This window comes from Ptychodera flava, chromosome 2 (assembly GCF_041260155.1).
Source record: "Ptychodera flava strain L36383 chromosome 2, AS_Pfla_20210202, whole genome shotgun sequence".
Classification (NCBI taxonomy): domain Eukaryota; kingdom Metazoa; phylum Hemichordata; class Enteropneusta; family Ptychoderidae; genus Ptychodera; species Ptychodera flava.
Window position 1 is genome coordinate 6,100,985 of NC_091929.1, and position 20,457 is coordinate 6,121,441.

General features: G+C 38.5%; 1 protein-coding gene across 1 annotated transcript in view; it reads right to left on the bottom strand.

Moving 5' to 3' along the window:
* The window catches only part of LOC139152095 (low-density lipoprotein receptor-related protein 4-like), a 40,374-nt gene extending 20,658 nt beyond the window's left edge, over positions 1-19,716 (bottom strand). The window contains exons 1-7 of the mRNA XM_070725202.1: positions 17,691-19,716; positions 4,927-5,386; positions 4,456-4,605; positions 3,006-3,132; positions 2,338-2,485; positions 1,684-1,803; positions 243-503 (exon numbers count right to left, since the gene is read on the bottom strand). Of these exons, the coding sequence (XP_070581303.1) occupies positions 243-503; positions 1,684-1,803; positions 2,338-2,485; positions 3,006-3,132; positions 4,456-4,605; positions 4,927-5,386; positions 17,691-17,739 (1,315 nt within the window). The 5' untranslated portion in view covers positions 17,740-19,716. The remainder of the gene's footprint in view (positions 1-242; positions 504-1,683; positions 1,804-2,337; positions 2,486-3,005; positions 3,133-4,455; positions 4,606-4,926; positions 5,387-17,690) is intronic.
* Between the last annotated feature and the right edge of the window lie 741 nt (positions 19,717-20,457).

Here is a 20,457-nt window from a genome sequence, read left to right on the forward strand (position 1 = left end):
AGACTGTTCTGAATTGTCCCTGGAAACGTCAGTCTTGCACACAAGATTATCAATACGACCAATAATTGCATATGCTATCGTAGTAGGGTTACTTGTTAACCATATCGTCATGCTCTCTATAATACTCCAAGCGTACAAGGTTCTCATTTAATACAGTATATTCAATGTGAAAGCCGGAAACTGACGTAGAAAGTATAGTTTTCATTACAGGAAAATTAACAGTCTGTAGCAGGTGGACTTACCAGTCACCGTGTGATTGCTCATCAGTATATCTTCATACGTCGGGTTTTCTCGCAATGTCATCCGTCGGATATACTTGCTTTGCTTGTCGTGAAAGTAAAGTTTGTCCTGGTAGAAATCAAAGTCCATTGCACCAGCTTCGATCCCAGAAATGAAGCAATACTCCGAGACAGGCCACTCGGCATGGGCAAAATCAACTTGCAGACGACAAAGTGAGTCAGATGTTGTGAAAAGCAATTGATGTCCTGGTACCAAGTGCGTATCTGTGATAAAGTTGTACAAAACAAGCGAGCGAGGTGCGTTAAAATGATGTTGAGACACTGTTAAAGGCAAAAGGTTCAAAACAATGTGTTATATGTAATGTTGGCAAATTTTCCATGCTCTGCGAGTGATTAAGAAGCCGAAGCAGTAAATGAGTCACTTTTTTTTGTTGCGAGATCTGGCTGGACTCGGAACAAACTGCTGTTGAATGTGATTACGTCAGAGTTGGAGCTGTCGTTTCTATGCTAATTACGTACTTTGGACCACTTACGACTAGCTAGCTGTTACAAATATTTACACGTTCAACATATACGTGTTCCCCATGAACACCAGGAAATGACGAGTTTCTTTTGAATCTAGTGACATGTAGAGTATGTCGACTATCGACAATCAACTGTTCTTCACAAGCAAAGTCGCTAGTCCGAAGGTCGATTAATGCAAATGTTCGACGCCAAATGTAATAATCTGCTAACACAGTTGACTTGTCACCTGTCGGTAAATTTATAAAATCGTCGTTTCCTTTCAGAAACGCTATCACGATAAAGGGTTTTCTTTAGCGATTTCTTCGTTTCTTTAATATAGTACAGTGACCTTACGCGTTTTTTCCGGTGATAGGGTTCATGCTGAGGTCAATTCAAGACAGTTTTCTTCCGTTGAAACTTTCCTCGTTGATTGACACAGTCAATCAATTGAGTACAAAAGTCGCATTTTTGTCCGCTCCACCTATATGACTGAAAAATTGATAATGCTGCCCTCTTGAAGAGACCGAGCATCGAAGCATCCCATTGGACAGTATTTTTAGTCTGTTGGTTCCAGCCAGATCTCCAAACTTGCGCCAGCTCGCGGCTATGTGCTCGTTGCTCAATCAAGCGCAGACGCAGGTTCGAGGTCTGGCATGCGAGACTACCAGCAAGCCACCCACAAACCAGTCAATCAGTCAGTCAGTCAGTCAGTCTGTCAGCAAGGTAGAAATCAATCACTCAAGTTAGTCAGAAAGTAAGTAAGTAAATACGCAAGTAAGTAAGTAGGCCTGTAAGTAAGATAGAAAGTCAATCAGTCAGTCAGTCAGTCTGTCTTTAGATTATTCACACCACTGAGTACTTTTTAATTTATGCCTTGGAATATCTTTGGGTGCATGCCAAAACCTAAATTACATCTCAGTATCTATTGTAGTGAATATACCTGTAACACAACTGCGTTGATCAGTATCCAGTAAAAAACCGTCTTTACACAGACATTTATGACCTCCAGGATCACCAACACACAACTGATGACATCCTCCGTTGAGCACAGAACAGGAACCTAGAATAAATAAAAAATAAATGAATAAACGGTATTTTTAAATGTTTCAATCAATCAGTGGCTGTAGATGGGCTTAAAGTCTATAACTTTATACACTTTGTACAAGTCTACGATTGTAGACATAAAGACATCAATCCGCTCGGTTTTATCTTCGGTTGAACTTTTACCCAATGGTATCACATGAAAATATATAATCGCAATTTGAGCATGAAATATTCATTGTGCCTGTAGCGTGTCCTGTCGAGTCACGCCTGACCAATGTAGCTTCACAAATTTGACGCACCACGACGATAGATTCACACATTAGTACCTGTGTTAGTATACAGTTGACTCAAGCAAATTTGAAGAAAGTCCCTGAATTAGCTTAAAGGATTTGGAAACCTTGAAAGTTGGGCGGCACATCGTTGTTTGTGGCAGAGTTGTGTCACCCACTCTTCAATCATATGCGGTGCCCTCATTATCACTCTCACAATAGGAACGATAGTCAGAGCGCCACCACAGATTAAAGTGTTGTCAACACGTGAATCAACTTACTAGTTTCTGGCTGTTGACTCCAAGACGCGTACAGAGCCAAAGATATAGGCTTGGAGCCAGGGAATTCTAACGGGTACCTGTTCTCAGTGTTTGTTCTGTCGACTATCCAGAATTGATTACTTGCAAAGTCCGTGATGAACATGACATACTGTGTAAGACAAAAACATCTTAAAGTTATTGATATTGGTCAATTTGTGCTGCCGAAACCTTGAATCTCGCTATCTTAAGAAGTATAACGCGAGATGTCGATGTAGGTGATTGCGGAACAAGTAAACAGCTTATGTTGGTACCTTTTATCATCATCGTCGTCATCATCATTTCAAATGTGGATATCACCCGTTATCATATCAATAAGCCTCGTTATCGCCACATGGCAAGCACGAAATACATTTTTCCTCTTAAGGAATACAGCTTCACTTCATAACAATAAGAGGCGGAAAGGGGAGAGAATATTTTCTTCCTCTACTGACCGTGGTAGAGAGAGGACCATCGGCAGCAACTTTAAGGAATATAAAACATTCAAAACGAAGAATAAATCACTTCATTATCCCAACTTATGTACTGCCTCCCCTGTGGCACCTTGTAGCTACGCGCTGATCGTGATAATGTTTTATGAGGCAACTGAATTCAAACATCTGAAGAGACAAGGGAACGTCTATAAACATTACCTGATCAAGAGCGATGTCGAAAGGATATATGAAGCTGTTCTCTTCAAACACTTCCCTGACGCTGTAGGCATCTGTATTCAAGTCGACAACCATGACCTTTTTCAGGAAAACGTCTGTCCAATATAATCTAAATACAGAGTACGAAAGTTGGTCACCCTTTGGTTCCTCCGTGTTTGTATCAGTGTATGGTACGCTCATGTTCCGCATTTTATTGTGCATGTTAAGGTAGTGTGCGCTTCGAAAGTGAAAGGTTAGACTTAATATTTTGCTTAAACTTTTCTAAATGAAACGTTTAATAATTCTCTCACCGAAACAAGGATAAAAATCAGGAGTCAACATGCAAAGTTTGCACTAAAGAAACAATTACCCCAAGATTTACCAATATTTGTAACTAAAAATGGCTACCGTCACTGTGTTAAGTCTACGGGGAAAAATAAAATTTTCGATTTTCACAAAACTAAGACGGTAAAAATCTGTCTTGCTCTAAGAGCTTTAAAATAAGCCCCCATAAGTAGTAGAGGAGAAAAGAATTCTAAGAATTTGACGGTTTGAATACCTGTCCCCGAGGGGCATTCTACCCTATTTCAGTAAGATGGAACTTTCTCCGGACTTTTCTTTTCAGATATGCTACAACTCTGTAAAAATCAATGTCTATTCTTGAATATTCTAGAATGACTATGGCTCCTTATGATGATATTTGTGATATTTTAAATAAATACTTGCAATATCTATCCCTGCCACTCCATGTGTTTCTATCAACAGTCTCGTCTCCCTTGACTTAACATGCTAATTGCAACCTGACCACTGGACCAAACACTACTGCTAGTCCATAAAATTGCCTAATCCCATACTGTGTTAATCTTATCAGGGGATTAATTCAGTCTGTGAAAATTTCGCGATATACTTTGACGTGAAAGTCAGACATGATAGAAAATACTTGTTTATCATAAAAATGATGTGTGTATTTTGTTCTTTTCTCTGTGCTGTTCCTATATAGTTTTCACAATGACTACAGGGGGCTTGCAAATTTGAAATTAAGAGAAACTTTTGGTCTATAGTTTCAATGAAGATATAATCTGCCTTTTGTTTACACTGAAAACTTTCTCGAACTGCTGAGTAAAATCACACTCGGCGACAACCCTAGGAATGAGTAGCCAGTGGCAGTACTTGTGATCACGGTCCCGTGGAGGGACCGTGTTGTGATAATAAATGCAGCGGCATTAATATGGAATAAAGATAGATATTTTGCAGTTTTTGTCTCCTTTTGCTGACCCACGTACGAAAATTCAAAGCGATGAGATTACCGCACTCTCCCATTGCGGCGCCACCAAGGACCACACACGCGAAAATAAGCTGATGAAAAGTTTATTTACTTGATAGCTTCAAAATGAACCCCTACAGGTGATGGGCCAAATTATGCACACAACGTGAAAAGTTAAAAAGAACTTGCCTATTTTCTTGATAATCGATTGTCAAGCCGTTAGGTCCAGATATTTTGTCGCCGTCCGTTTCTTCACTTACAATAACTCTTCTCTGATCACCGTTCAAATTACTTCTTTCTATCTTACTTACTGATCCGCGATCGCACCAATACAGGTGACTGTAAGATTCATGATAAGATCAGGTAAAAATGTTGTAACACGTTTTCTAAAAACTCCAAGGAGTAAGACTGATGAATCGTTATCACACAGAACGCAAATAACTAAAGAATTTGTCCAAGAGTTACTAGGATTTCTAGAAGCATTTCCTTGGTTATAAACTTCATTGTAATGCTGTCAAGACTTAAACAAACCAATATACCTTTGACGCATATAAACAAAACAAATATAAATATAAGAAAGCAACGATGACAAAAAGACCAAAAACGTCGCTTTCTCGCAATTACAGTGACAAATATAAAGTTATTGTATTCCTAACTTACCCACGTGCTGGGTGTGCAGCAATACCCTGCGGTCTGTCTAAGCCTGTGTAGATTAGCACGTGTACATGGTCCCCACCGTAGTCGCTCACCATAATCCAGTTGTACGACGCGTCGGTCCAGTAGAGTTTCTTCGCCACCCAATCCACAGTGATCCCTTCAGTGTTTGCAGATATGCCTTCGTAGATAGTGTCGCCTGACCCCGTGTCGAACGAAGCCTTGTTGATCTTCTTGTAGCCGGGATCGGCCCAGAAAGCGAGTTCGTCTTCGTAATCTACTGCTATGGCGGTTTTGATGGCCCCAATGTTAGAAAGCAGTTCAGTTGCAGTAACAGGGAAACCATAGGATGCATTTGTGTATATCGTCTGACTATCGTCTCGTATCACCAATATCTTAGAAAAATAGGTATTATACATTGCCGTCCACATCAAAGCTGGTCCCGTTACAATTTTAGCAAATGTTCCTGGAAGTAGAAGGAAAAGGGGAGTTATACAGGAAAGATGGATCTAGCTTGGATATAGTTATGTCATAGCGTGTGCAACAACTGCATGCGAGTCAGTCCAGAACAGCAAGAACAACACGAACATAAAACACCAGTAACAACCATAGCGACCGTAACCAAAACTTTTAAAAAACCATAACATCGAAATAAACGAATCTGAATTATGCTTTGCCTTAGTTTTAAATAAGCAACATCGATACATAACGTGCTCTTAGTGCCAGCCCAATATAATATAATCAATTTTCCTCATTAAATACGATTTTTGGTACCTAGCTCTTTCGTTGCAAATAATAATAATATTTAATTCTTAAAAAACGCACTCCACAAACGTCTTAGTGCGCTGAACACAAGTGTTTAAAAGATATAAAAAACAGCTAAAACTAAAAAACTACAATTACGAGTAAAATTTAATAAAAAGGAAGGTCTTCAACAACGTTTAAAAGATGTTACATTTCTGGCACAACGTATTTCTGAAGGCAGTGCATTCCCTAGCAAAGCAGCACATACCGAAAATGCTCTATGACCGTAGGACTTATTAAAATAGCCGCGAGGAGGAGTTACACGCAATCTTTCAGAAGATCGCAAATTATCCATATTGTATTTGCTTTTCTAATTCTCTGTTTGGTTTCTTACCAAAAATGTGTGTTTTAAGTTTGTTTTCTTAAAAGAACATAACTTTGTAGGGAAAATGCTAGACTCTCTCACAGCCCCTCGTTCGCTACGCAGCTCTGTGCTCAACCATATGGTGATGCGCCCTCAACGGTCTTTCTAGCAAGCGAGGTTTATCGAGCCAGCCGGCCTAAAGTTCCGTATCGGAACATGAGCTTCGCCGGCTCGCTGAGCTTAGCTTGCTAAGCTCAACTGTTAAGGGCGGTATTACGGTCTGAGGCGTAGCCGGTGAAGGGCTGTGAGAGAGTCTAGGAGAATGCTGCTGCGGATTTGTCATAGCAATAAACCCCCATGCAAGGTAGTACACGCCTCTAAATTGAAAGACTTCAACTTTGCTCAAACCGAATTTTATCCACTTTAGTCTAAATTTCATGTGTTTCGTATGCATCTTTAGGGACTGGTCAGTTTCTTCGGCCTGGGGGGGGCGGTGGATTATTTTTTGCCGACATCAAAAAGTGGCTGACCCCCCTATTCCAAATTTTGAAAACAGGGTGACCCCCCCTATTCCAAATTTCGAAAACAGGGTGACCCCCCCCCCCGGCGCGCGACATAGGTAAAACAAAAGGTGGACATAAATTATATATATATATATATATAATATATATATATATATATATATATATATATATATATATATATATATATATATCGTGTATATACGTATATATATATATATATATATTATATATATATATATATATATATATATTATATTTTACATTTTACATATATATTTATATTTTAAATAGTCATTCTATGTTTTAATGAAATTGTTAACATGTCAGTTGTAAGATAGGAATTTCAAAGTGTCAATCTTAAAGTTTGAATACAGTACATTTTGAATGAGTTGTATTTTGAATGAGCTGTGAATGTATTTCACACTTTCTATGCTTAACCAGATGTCCTGAACTGTTGTACAGAAATGGATGTCAATCATTAATATCAAAGAGGAAAAAGCAGTGAATCAAAAACTTTGATGGGTGTTAAGACTTGTCAACCATCCAATTAAATCTCCTAAGGAGCCATAGAGAGCTTTTTTAGCCAAATCTGATGTGTACAGTGTCTGAGAGGACCTTTTCTTGTAACATTGAAACCATAAAAGCACAGCTAATAATGACAAAAACTGCCTTTTTTAACTGTTATTTTGTTCATAAAAACATCTTTCTACAGAAAACCTGTGACACAAAGGAAAATAATTGCATCAATGAGAACGAAAGATATCTTGTCATTTTTCTATCTCTAAAACAAGTCATCGTTGATGACACAGTCCCGCTTGTCCATTTTGTTATAATCTTTGGTGTCTAGGTAGCTGTGGTCTAGGTCGCTGTGGAATGACATTGATGCAAGGGGTGCATCAGGCCTGTGACTTGCATAATAAAGTAATCTAAGGAACGTTCAATAAATGACTCATCTCTGCCGGTAATGACCACTGAAGGAACTTTGATTACATCACACATAACGATGCCCTCACTGCCTCTAGTGTCATGACGGCACATACTATACACATGGTTTGGTGGAATTTTCGAAATGCTATGGGATCGGGTATGTTGTTGTAATCAGCCATCAGCCATTTCGAATCATATAATGAAACAAATTAATGTGCACAAGAATGCAGCCATAGTATTTTATCTTCGTATCACGTTTGAACAAAATCAGTCTATCGAGAGACAGTGACCTATGTTTATGTTTCAAAGACATAAAAAAATCACACCAAAATTGAAATCAAATGGCTGTCTCTTCACCATATGGATCATAGCACAAAATTAGTAGACATGCATATGTATGCCATAGTACTTTATCTTTGTACCGAGTCTTAACAACATTGGTTAAAGAATATTTGCATATGATTAAGCCTCAAAGACATGAAAAAATCCAAAAATGACCATCGGGCAGCGATATTCGAAAAAATGACAATCTGGCAGCCATATGGAACATGTCACGAAGTAAATTGACATGTATGCCATAGTGCTTGATCTTTGTGCCAAGTTTGGACAAAATGGGTGTAATGACCTTTGAATTACGCTTCAAAGACATGCAAAATTCCAACAAACTGGCAGTTCTGCAGCCATATTGGATCCTATCACAAGGTTAATTGATACATGCATATGCATGCCATAGTACGTGCTTTGAATTTGTGCCAAGTTTGAACAAAATCGGTTCAAGGATGTTTGAGTTACGGTTCAAAGACATGAAATAATCGCAAAAAAAATGGCCGCCTGTCAGCCATATTGGATCATTTCACAAAATAAATCGGTGTTCATATGAAGGGCATACTGTTTTGCTTTGTGCCAAATTTGAACAGAATCGGTTCAAGGATGTCTGAGTTATGGTCCAAAGACATGAAAAATCGCAAAAAATGGCCGCCTCACGCCCATATCGGATCATATCGCAATATAATTTGACATGCATATGTAGGCCATAGTGTTTTGCCTTTGTGCCTAGTTTGAACAGAATCGGTTCGAGGATGTTTGAGTTATGGTTCAAAGACACGAAAAATCGCAAACAAAATGGCCGCCTCGCAGCCATATTGGATCGTATCGTGAACTTATTTGACATGCACATGTAGGCAATAGTGTTATGCCTTTGTGCGAAGTTTGAACAGAATCTGTTCAAGGATGTCTGAGTTATGGTCCAAAGACATGAAAAATCGCAACAAAATGGCCGCCTCGCGCCCATATTGAATCATATCGCAAAATTATTTGACATGGATATGAAAGCCGTAGTGTTATGCCTTTGTGCCAAGTTTGAACAGAATCTGCTCAAGGATGTCTGAGTTATGGTCAAAAGACATGAAAAATCGCAACAAAATGGCCGCCTCGCGGCCAAATTCGATCGTATCACAAAATAAATCGACGTGCATCTGTAGGTCATAGTGCTATGCCTTTGTGCCAAGTTTGAACGAAATTGGTTCAGCAGTGTCTGAGAAACTCAGTTTGATGACGGACGGACGGACGGACGGACGGACGCACAGACGGGACCCAATCTATAAGTCCCCGCCGGACTTCGTCCGCGGGGACTAATAAGTCACTGTATCAAATAATATTGTGAAATATTTGTGCATGTTGCTTTCTCATACTGAATTCTCATACAGAGAACATAAAAGTATCAGGAATTTGTCATCCTTTTCATATGAAATGCAGATTTCATAATGTACACTTTCACTTTGCAAACATCAAGATATCTCTGATTTATTAAAGTATGGTGCGCAAAGGGCGCGCCGAAAAATATGAAACATCCTGATATCTCTGATATATATGCTTGTATATTAAAGTCATGCACCTGAAGGCATGCTGAAAAATGTCTGATATATTAAAGTAATGAGCTTGAAGAGCACGCTGAAAAATATTGAACATACAAATATCTCTGATGTATGTATGTTTGATATGTTAAAGTTGGGCGTGGTGAAAAATATGACTGATTATTAAAGTTACGCGCCCGAAGGGCGCGCCGAAAAATACAACTGAATGATGAAATTTGTGGCTGACACTAGCATTTTAGGCAATGATGAGCCTGTGTCAAAATTCAAAAACGTACTGACCCCCCCTATTGGGTATTTCAAAAACATAGTGACCCCCCTATCACCAAAGTCAAAAACAGGGTGACCCCCATGAATCCACCGCCCCCAGGCTGAAGAAACTTACCAGTCCCTTAGTACTAGTGTGAAGTGCCCAAAGACACGAACTTCCGTGCACCCGAGACCGAGTGACACTGTTTTGAAGTTACACGCGTAAAATCCCAGAACTGAACTGGGAAATATCGCAGTCACACAAAATCGATCATATCATGACTTTCTGAACAGTTTTTTGTACATTAAATCGGCATTACTTCACTATCCAATTATCCAAAAATTAGTTGCAATCGTGTTTTCTGGGAAATGAAAATGATTCTCTCCATGATTTCATTGTCTGAAGTCATTTCACTGTTAATCTGAATAATAGTATATGTATCATCTGTCACATGAACATCTTGCCTTGGCAGATCTACACTGGCTGTCTTCTTGTAAATTGAGCTCGCTGAGGGCAATGAACAATTCCTATCAGCCTTTGGCTGAGGTGAGGCAATGATTAGCTACAAACTATATGACTGAAACCTGGCATACATTGAAAAGTTCCCCTTGTGTTGTTGTATAGCACTACTGTTGATATCTGACCAGTTTTCAGGAAAGGCATGTACAGAACTTATCTGGATAAACAAACACAAAGGCTGATATAGATGAAACTTGTCAATAACTTAAATTTGTTTTATATCTATTAGCAATAAGGGAGCAATAATAAATATACTTTTTTGTATTATAACTCTTAAAATAGCTATAAAATATATGTATATACCATACAGTAAAGTATCCTCAGCCTTCAGGTAGTATTATGGTATTGTGGCTAGAGTATTCCATTAAGGAGCGTGTCCTTGATCAAGCACTTTTTATACCGTAGCTCACTTTGCTTCTCCTTACCCCAGGGGGGATACCTTGGTCTGTAAATTGGCTATTTGACCCCTTCATGACCTCTTATCCTGCCATTTTTGGTGATATGAAGGAATTGCACATGCTTCAATTTCACTCTGAAAAAATGCATCAATATGAGAAAATGCACAATTTCCCTTGAAAGTGAGGTCCGGAGGAAATGTGGTAGAGTGTTACAGAGTTTTCAATCAACCTGGTAGTCGTGTATCAACAGAAATACCAGGATGTGTGGTCAAAGAGTGGATTACGGAAATGGCAATGTGTATTGGCAGTTGGTTCAATGCCAGGTACACGACATGTACATTATATGTACAACAACTGAACAAATACTAGACTTGCTCCAAGTCTGTGGGCATATAAATATCAAAACAGAACAGCAGATTGTCACGTTAAAAGTAGGCTGTCGCCTAGATCGTGGGGTGAACGCGATGGCCCATACCAGCCAGTAACTGCTGTCGAGAAAAGACGACCAACTATAGAGGGTCAGTCTGAACAAATACTTAAAGCATCAAAATCTGTCAACCAATTTGGGGAACAAAGAGACAAAATCAAAGCTGGTAACTGCTTGCAGTTACCTGTGATATACTCAGAAGAGAACAGAAAAACATAGGACTGATGCACAGGAAGAATTTTCCGGTTCAATCCCTGCTCATGAAAAGTGAACGCTCCCTCAGCGTGCACTGAACTGTTCCACACGTTATCCATATACGCAAATGTTAAGACTGCCGCACACGAGAGAAATTAGCTGAGCAAAATTTCATTCGAGGCTGTTTGCTCAGCTAGTTTACCCTCGTATGCGGTTTTTGTGACTTGTTGTCCTCGCGAGGCGTTGAGCAAAATATCCAACCTGTTTGATATTTTTTGCCTCGCGAGGCAAATTCCTCACCGTGTTCGCCGGAGAAAGTCTTTTTGACTAAAGCGCGCGTGTTGAGATCACATGACATAGCAAAATGAACGTAGCATTGAAAACGAAGTCTCTTGTGGTTCAATACACGGCGAAGGCTGCTGTACGCATTAGAAGAATAGGCCAATCTATCTTTTTTGTTATGTACTTTGACAGCATTCGCCGTGTATCGAACCGCAAGCGACTGCGAATGAAATTTTGCTCAGCTAATTTCTCTCGTGTGCGGCAGGCTTTAGAGCTCGGAAACTGCGTTGATCCGTGATCCGTGGTAGAAAGCGCCTCGGGGACAGATATTCGGACTTCTTGATTTTGAAAGAGAATGGTTGAAATATTCCTTGAGGAAAATTTGAGCAATTTTTTAGAACTTTCGCTTTCGAGGCACATACTGCCTTAATCAACTTTCAGATTATGTTTTCAACGTTACTGCTCAAACATGTCAACCGTTGAATAATTTTTGCAATGAATGAGCATGCCGCATTACAGGTTCGATCTGCGTGAAACGTCACGTCAAATAATGTTAGTTACAGATGGTGGAAACAAATGATAGTCTCATGTATGAACCTAAGGAAAGACATTGTGAAATGACTCAAAATAGCCTAGGCAAGGTGGTGTAGCCGACATCACGACATTTTATTGGACCCTATGAAAGAATCATTAAGCAGAGGGCTTGTAAAACTTTCTAACCTTTTGTTTTCACAGTTTACAGCGTTACTAGCTTCTGTGTCGAATGTATTGTGATGAAGTTGTCATAACAACAGTCCTATACATCGAAATTACTGCCAGAATTAATGCCGAGTTGCGTTTCAAAATTAACCACCATCGATGACGTGGAACGCGTGTATTGAGTTCAACACAAATTATATATTGTGTCGTTCGCTTGCTTACAGAGCCCTATTTACATATTAAAAGCACAGCATCGTGTTGTTAGTTGTTATTTTGCTGTATTCACTGAACCGCTATTCATGTCGCGTAATATTTTCTGAGTTTTTGCCTGTTCTAGTTGCGGGAGGGATATCAGACTTCGATCACGATCGATTCTCGCGTCGGGTTCAAGATAGTTTTACCTTCAATGGATTTGCATACTCTTTCTTCGTCGGATTATGTTTGTGAAAAGATCACTTTTTGATCATTGAGAGAAATATATGGTGAGCTTACTATATGGGCAGCATGCCTGTGCCCTAGTTACGGTACTCGAGGATACACTTATTGTTTAAGGACATAAATTCAGACGCATACTGAGCTGACGTATGTAAATTAGGTGGATGTCTCAGCAACACAAAAATCATGGGTGCATAATGGACCCCGTTGACATGATGGCTCACTATAGTATACCCATTAAAATTCCTATGCGTGGTCAAAATTGGCAACAGTCGGATTTCTACTGGAGACAGTCGGATAAAAATTGCTGACAACTAATTTGGAAGCTCAGAATAAGGCCAAAAAGTTAAATTATGCTGTTCCGATGACATGGTTTTCAAAAATAAGTTAGGTAGGTCGACTGGAATTTTTTTCCAAAACATTTTATTTTTAAATATGCATTTTTCAGGGGTTCAGGGCGGTCAAATACTGGCCACAACATTTCCAGAAAAATGTACTATACATATAAAAGGGAAAAAAACATAAAAGACATCCTTGTTCAAGCAAAAATCAAATGCCATGTAACGAACGCGTGATTTTACGGGTTTTTTTTTCTCTTTTTTTACTTCCGTGTTTACGTGACGTAGCTCTAAAAAGTTTAGGGTCGGCAGGTAAAAAGTAGGGAAGGTCGGGTTATCGGAACAGCACATTTTTGATCGTTCTAATTAAAAATGACTGACAGAAAAATAGCCAGGGGAATGTGTTTGTAACATGATGAGACTATTCGATTCCATATTAAAAATTTCTCTTTTTCTCAAGTTCTCTCATGTAAAAATATCTGTAGTACAGACAAAAGTACAACGTTGCCAAGTGGACGCTGTAACACTACCGCCAGACTGTTGAAAAAGTCAACTGTTCTGCCTCGTTGATTGTGACTCTATCATTTTGTATCTGTACATGTATTTTTCAGAATTTTGTTTCGTGACAGTCAATAAAATACAGTTTCCGGCTTTACTCCCGAACCAACCTAAGAATGCCAAGTGTTCATTTTTCAATACAGCCTGTATCGTTGTTTAATGTCTGGTATTATATTTGAAAACTTTACACCGGAGTATGGTTCGATCTGCCTTACAACTTTCCTTCTGCCGAGCTCCTTGTTGTTTACAAAATCAGTGTATATTATACCGAGTGGGTCTTTTACTTTTTAGCTTGTTACGGTCTATAAATAGCTTTTGTCTCGTGCTAAGGGGTCAAATTGTATGTGCATTGTGGGTGAAAGTCGATGTACATGTATCACCACGGGAAAAGTTTAAAATAGAGATCTGATAAATACCTTTGAAGTAAATGCAATCGTTTTATGGCAAAAAAGTTCTGTTTGTTTGTGAAACTAGCCAAAGTCAAAGCCAAAGTCAGGAATCTTTTAATCTTTTCAGGTAATTCTGGTATGAAATTACTGAACCTAAATCTAACGTTAACTTTACTTTGATTTCTGTATTCTCATGTGTTTAACCTGTAGAAATCCGCCATGTTGAAAATATTATCGACTTTTATGACTCACTTAGGTGACAAAATCGTATTTAAGGTACTGAGAATTGTTTGCCACAAAATGCCCCATATCTTTGTGATTTATTCAGCGTTAACAGACGAGATAACTCTTACATGACTTGCTCGACCCCCCCGTATTAATTGTTGTGCTCTAAAATGCATGTAATTTGAATTTTGGCAAACGAACTTTCCGCTTCTATGACGAAGGTATGGCTTTCCCTGGCAATTTGCCAGAAATATGACTCTACAGATTTATAATTTACGTTGAGAGATTTCATCAAAGCAAATGTTCAAATCTAGAATAACGTTGATATAGCGGCGAAAATACTCCCTTAATATATCTACTTTGATGACAGTATGGTTGTCTCTGCGTAAAGTATGTATTTTGAAAGTCCCGAAAAACATTACTAACACGAATAAATTGTCGCTTGTTATAAAATTGTAAAAAAAATATGTCGACAATGACATTGCACAATCTGTGTTTTATTTGTTGGCAAAATTAAAGGCCCGGTAGCTGTAATTCCTTGTTCTACTCTCCAAGGTACTATGTTGAAACACCCTTTAACTTGTCAACACAGTGTCTAGTGTATACGATGCGCTGTCGTTGTCAATCAATTGAATTCTAGTCCAGACTAGAATTCACTTGCCAACAATACGGTGCAGTCAGTACATACACAGGCAGAGCTGACAAGCTGAATACGGTGTATGTCAATATTCTAGGAGCAGTACTACAAGAAAATGTGTCTTCTGAGGTAAAACTATGTTGGAAATTCATACTGACTCATTTAACGCGTACAATAACCGATGACAGTGCCCCCTAACTCCAGCTTTTATTTATATTTTGCTCAATAAAAATTCAAATCACTCCCTTTCATAACCAAGAATAAAATTTTAGGGAAGTCAGCGTGAAAACATTTAATTGTTTACTATTTACCAGAACAGAAAATTGCCGCAATTCTCTGCATTGACTGATATAAGCTGGATTTTCTCAAAGACAAGTCAATCGTAAATTTATTTCCCCTAAAAATGTTTTTCCGCTAAGGCTTTCAACATGAACCCGTGCACGCTGGAGCTTGAGGCAATCTATTGTGATATTCCGAACATATTTCTATCCGTAGCAGCATGTTCTGAGAAACGGTCTCTGCTGTATAGATCAACCCGCGAATAGCACACATTTTTTACAGTTTTTAGCATTGTACACGATAATCTTACAAATCATTTACAGGGAAATTTGGCAAAATCTGGCCCACTTTCCTATCTAGACACTGAGGCCATGCAAAGCCTGCTGACTTACGAATATGCGCAATTGGAATCTCCACCCCTTGCGCTGTTAGACAATGGACATAACTAAGGGCACTGTGGTCAGGAAAATAAAATGCAGCTAACTCGTGAGAGCTGACATGAACGTGCAGACTGTTTTTTGTTGTTGTTGCTTTGAAATGTTGAACTTTACCCCTACCAGTCAACGGAGCCATTCATATGTAAATAAACAAACTTGTTGATCTTTTTAACCTACAATAAACTTCCCTGCCAAACAAAACTACCTATTTTAAGTAAACTGACCTTCTGTACCTTGTGGACTCTGATATATGATGTTTTTTGTTTGTTAATAAATACTGCACCGTAACGTCTATAGTTCCTGTTTTGTACTATGCAAACTATTGCTTTTTGACATGATATTCTTCAGGCTTGTAATTTGCTGATGTCATATCAAAACATATCATTGTTATGTCACTGCAACCTAGTTGATCGTTTCAAATTTTCGGCAATGTGGCCCATTTTGATTAAAAAGCCTGTTTCAAATTTAGTTACCACTGATTCCCATTAATGTTAAAGTGACTTGAAAAGTGAACACCGTATAAAAGAACCATTCTAAGGGGTAATTTTTAAACAGCTTTTCAAGTCATCACAGTAAAATACAAAGTAATGTCATCAGTGATGACCGACAGACATGCAAAGACGGAGATTCACAGACACATACTGCAAAAAAAACCATTCAGACAGACAAACAGACAGACAGACAGACAGACAAACAGACGAAGAAGCAGTGTTTTCACGATAATGTTGTATTTTGCTACTGGTCAGCAACTTTAAGTTGAACACAGGCTGAACAGCTCTTCTTTTTAATTACTTAAAGGTTTATCATCAGTTTGGTTGTCACTAGTTTGGTATGTCACTAATTTGGTATAGCTAGTTCGGTATATCACTAGTTTAGTATGACACTAGTTTGGTATAGCTAGTTTGGTCACTAGTTTGGTATGTCACTAGTTTGTTATAACTAGTTTGGTTGTCACTAGTTTGGTATAGCTAGTTTAGTATGTCACTAGTTTGGTATGTCACTAGTTCGATAAGTCACTGGTTTGTTATAGCTAGATTATATGTCACTAGTTTGGTATGCCACTAGTTCGGCATGTCACTAGTTTGGTGTGTCACTAGTTAGGTATAGTCACTAGTTTCGTTTGTTGTGTCACTAGTTTAGTTTTAACTAGTTTGGTATGTCACTAGTTTAGTATGTCACTAGTTTGGTTAAGCTCGTTTGTTATATCACTAGTTTGGTTTTTACTAGTTTGGTATGTCACTAGTTTGTTATAGCTAGTTTAGTATTTATTTAAGCTCGTTTGTTTTGTCACTAGTTGTTATAGCTAGTTTGGTATGTCACTAGTTTGTTATAGCTAGTTTGGTATGTCATTAGGTTGGTATGTCACTAGTTTGTTATAGCTAGTTTGGTATGTCACTGGTTTTGTCACTAGGTTGGTATGTCACTAGTTTGTTATAGCTAGTTTGGTGTGTCACTAGGTTATGTACGTCACTAGGTTGGTAGGCATTGTGGAGTCATTGTAAACGAAGACGTTTACATCATTTCCTTACTAGAAGATATGTGAATGTTATTCGCCAAAATGATTGCACACACTCGACGTACTTCGGTTCTGCGACAAAAATCTCATTGTTGCTGCATGAAGATTTCCACCGACTTTTGACAGCAGAATGAAAGAAAAAAAGCCGAGCCGTTGAAGTTTTTTTTCAGATTTTCTCACAGCGCAATTACAAGGCGCATGCAAAATGACCAAGTTTTTTTGGATGGGCATTTACAAAGTTAACATTTCTCTGAAAATATGGTACAATACATGGTTACGCACCAACGCTGATGTAGCAGGCTGTATTTGGACCAAGGTGGGCTGTACTAACCGGGTCTGTAAAATTCTTTTCACGTATAGTTGCGAATGTACGATGGTAAAAGTTGAGGAAAAGAATAGAGTGTGATGTGTACTTACCCGGATATAAAACATTGTTGTCCAGACTTTGCACAAAGGAAACGTTTCACATACTATCGCGCGATGGGCCTATTGTCTGTACATCGACAATAGGTGAGGTAGGGTTGACATTAGGTTGTTAACTTCAGTCAGCATTCTGATATATCGCTTCATAAAGATTATATGATCGGAAATTTCTTATACTCATAAACGAAATAACATCGGTATCATACCTAAGCGATGCAGATTATGCATAACTTTTACTTTCATTAAAAACCTCATCTTGGTGTCGTTTTGGTTTTTTGATCTCCAACCAGGAAATGGCCTTGAAAAAGAAAACAACCACCCGAATTTACTTACCTTGCAATCCAAACAACGCGATCAAGATAATCAATCGTTTCATTTCCATCGATGCTGGTGTTTTGCGCAGGGAATGTGAGATTTGCAATGATTCTGCTATCGTCGATTCTGGATTCGACCGAAGAACTTCCACGTTTTGGACTTCTGCAAGTGCTGTTTAGTTTTACACTGTCTGAGACTGCGCACTAGCAGCTATGATATGCCAGAGGTGAGCCTGAGGGACAAAAGTGACAGTGAACGCGAATGTAATGACAGCAGAGGTGTCTCCCTACCTCCATGACGAAGGAGTTAAAGTTCCAGCAAGTTGTAGAATGGATTTAATCCGATGCTGTAGAGAAAGTCTTGTTGATGTTCAGCCGTACACGGACACAGAGTGTACTCAAGTTGAAGTTCGTGCAGCAGTCTAACAACTTCAGCGGGCCAATTTCAGTAACAACGAATGATTCAATATTTACACGGTGCAGGGATATGAAGCCTTCATTGACTTGCCCTAGTTGAGAAGCCAATGTAATCGAACGCTCGTTACCTTACAAGGGCGTATACGTAGCTTGTTATTTTGGCAGTTTTCAGCAAAGTGCCGTGCTCCTTTACGAATGGAAAACCTAAAACAATGAGACACTCGTCATATTACGGGATAACATTGCGTAACTGTGCTTTATCCGTCAGAGCGAATGGAAAGGAACAACTATGTGTGGGCATTTTCATGTAAATAGCTTCTATACATGCAAACTGGCATTCAGAGCTATGGAAAAAAGACAAAACAAGCCAGTGTAGTCACTCTCCCGGCTATTCCATTCCATGTTCCCGGGAATATAAATGCAGTTTTGATTTGCTTGCATCCCTATCACCATTCTCTATCTTAATGCTTGTTAAGGAACTTTTGCGCTGCATCAACGGTACATTTTACGTCATCAGCCACTGATGACATCGTGTCACACCAATGTTAATGCATTGAACCGACAGTTGCGGTGTTTTACACCCCTACTGGGAGCTTAAAGTGTTATGACCCGTCACTTAACGTACAATGCGCCTCGGGGACAAATGTTCGGACTCTTAAACTTTTCAATTCTTTTCTGATCTACCATTTGTGGGGATTCATAGAGTTATATTGTGGAGCCTCATTTTAAAGCTCTTGGTGTAAGAAAACTTTTCACCGTTTTAGTCTTTCGAAAATCGATTTTTTTATTTTTCTCCATTGAATTAACACGGAGATGGCGGCCATTTTGAATTTCAAATATCGGTAAATTTTAGGTGATTTGTTTCTCTAGTACCAAAATTTGTACTGTGACCCCCGATTTTTATTCTTGATTTTGAAAGAGAAAGGTTGAGCTATTCCTCGAGGAAAGTTTTAGCAAATGTCTAAGTCTTTCACTTAATTCGAGGAGCATAGTACCTTAATTGAGATAGCTAGTCATTAGTTTGCCAGAGGGTGACGTAAAACAACTTCAATAGTACTCCCTGTGTGCACATCACGGTGAAGAGGCCCCTTTGACACCAATTTTCTCATCTCATATACGTTTATTCGACAAAATAATTTTTCACATTACAACATACTTTTACTTTTAACTAAATCGAATTGTTATTCATTTAATAATGTAAAGAATTATAACATTCATTTTAATGATACTTCTTACCAAAGTAGAAAATCATCAATCCACTGTCGCAGGGTGGGATACTTTTAATTTCGCTCACCAACACCGTTACAGCATGTAAATCATGGGGAAGGGTACTGTCAGTACTGTAACACCCTAATGGTTGAATAACAGTGTTAGAGGGACTGTGTACGTGATTGAATGCGGCTAATTGATAATCACCTTTGGTCAAGGGTCACCTGCGGTCATCGCGGCCCGAATTACATTGGAGCATATTTATTCAATCCATCATCCAACAGGCGAACGTCCAATTACAAAATGAGTTACCCGTTGCCCGTTGGCCAATGAAGCGATGAGGAGTAAAGTGTCTTGTTCAAGGGCAAACGAAGGACACATCCATATCAAATGGTATCTCAATTTTAGTTTCCGAACAGATTCAATATTGCACGTCATTACACTACTGGAAGATTTACATTCGTATCACGTTGCATAAAATTTGATGCAACACTTCTAGATATTTCATATTAATTATGAAAATTCGTCAAATATGCAAATAAGCAATTAATTCACATGATACTTCTTCATGTTTTCACTCAGTATTACAGTACTCAGAGGTCAACGTCTGTACCATGTTTCATAAAATTTGATGCAGCATATCTGGACATATCACTCTAATCAAGAAAGTTCATTTCATATGCAAATTAAAACTTTATTAACATGACACAGATAAATGTCTTTATTCACCGATACAGCAATTTGAGCTCAACATCTATACAAAGTTTCATGAAATTTGTTGCACTATTTCTTGACGTATCAGCCTAATTACAAAAATTCATTCAATATGCAATTAAGAAATTAATAGATAAGAAAATGCTACATATCTTTGCACGCCATTTGACTACTGGAAGGAAAAAATCTGTACTTTCTTTAAATTTGATTCAGTATTACTAGACATATAACAATAATTATGAAAGTTCATTAAATATGTTAATTAGCAATCAAATTACATGATACTCCTTAATGTGTTCACATAGTATTATAATACTGACAAATCTAAATCTGCACCACATTCCATAAAATTTAAAGCAGTTGTTCTGGAGATAGCCCACTAATTAGGAAAAGGAATGAAATATGCAAATTAGCAATTAATTAACATGATACTGCTAAGTGTCTTT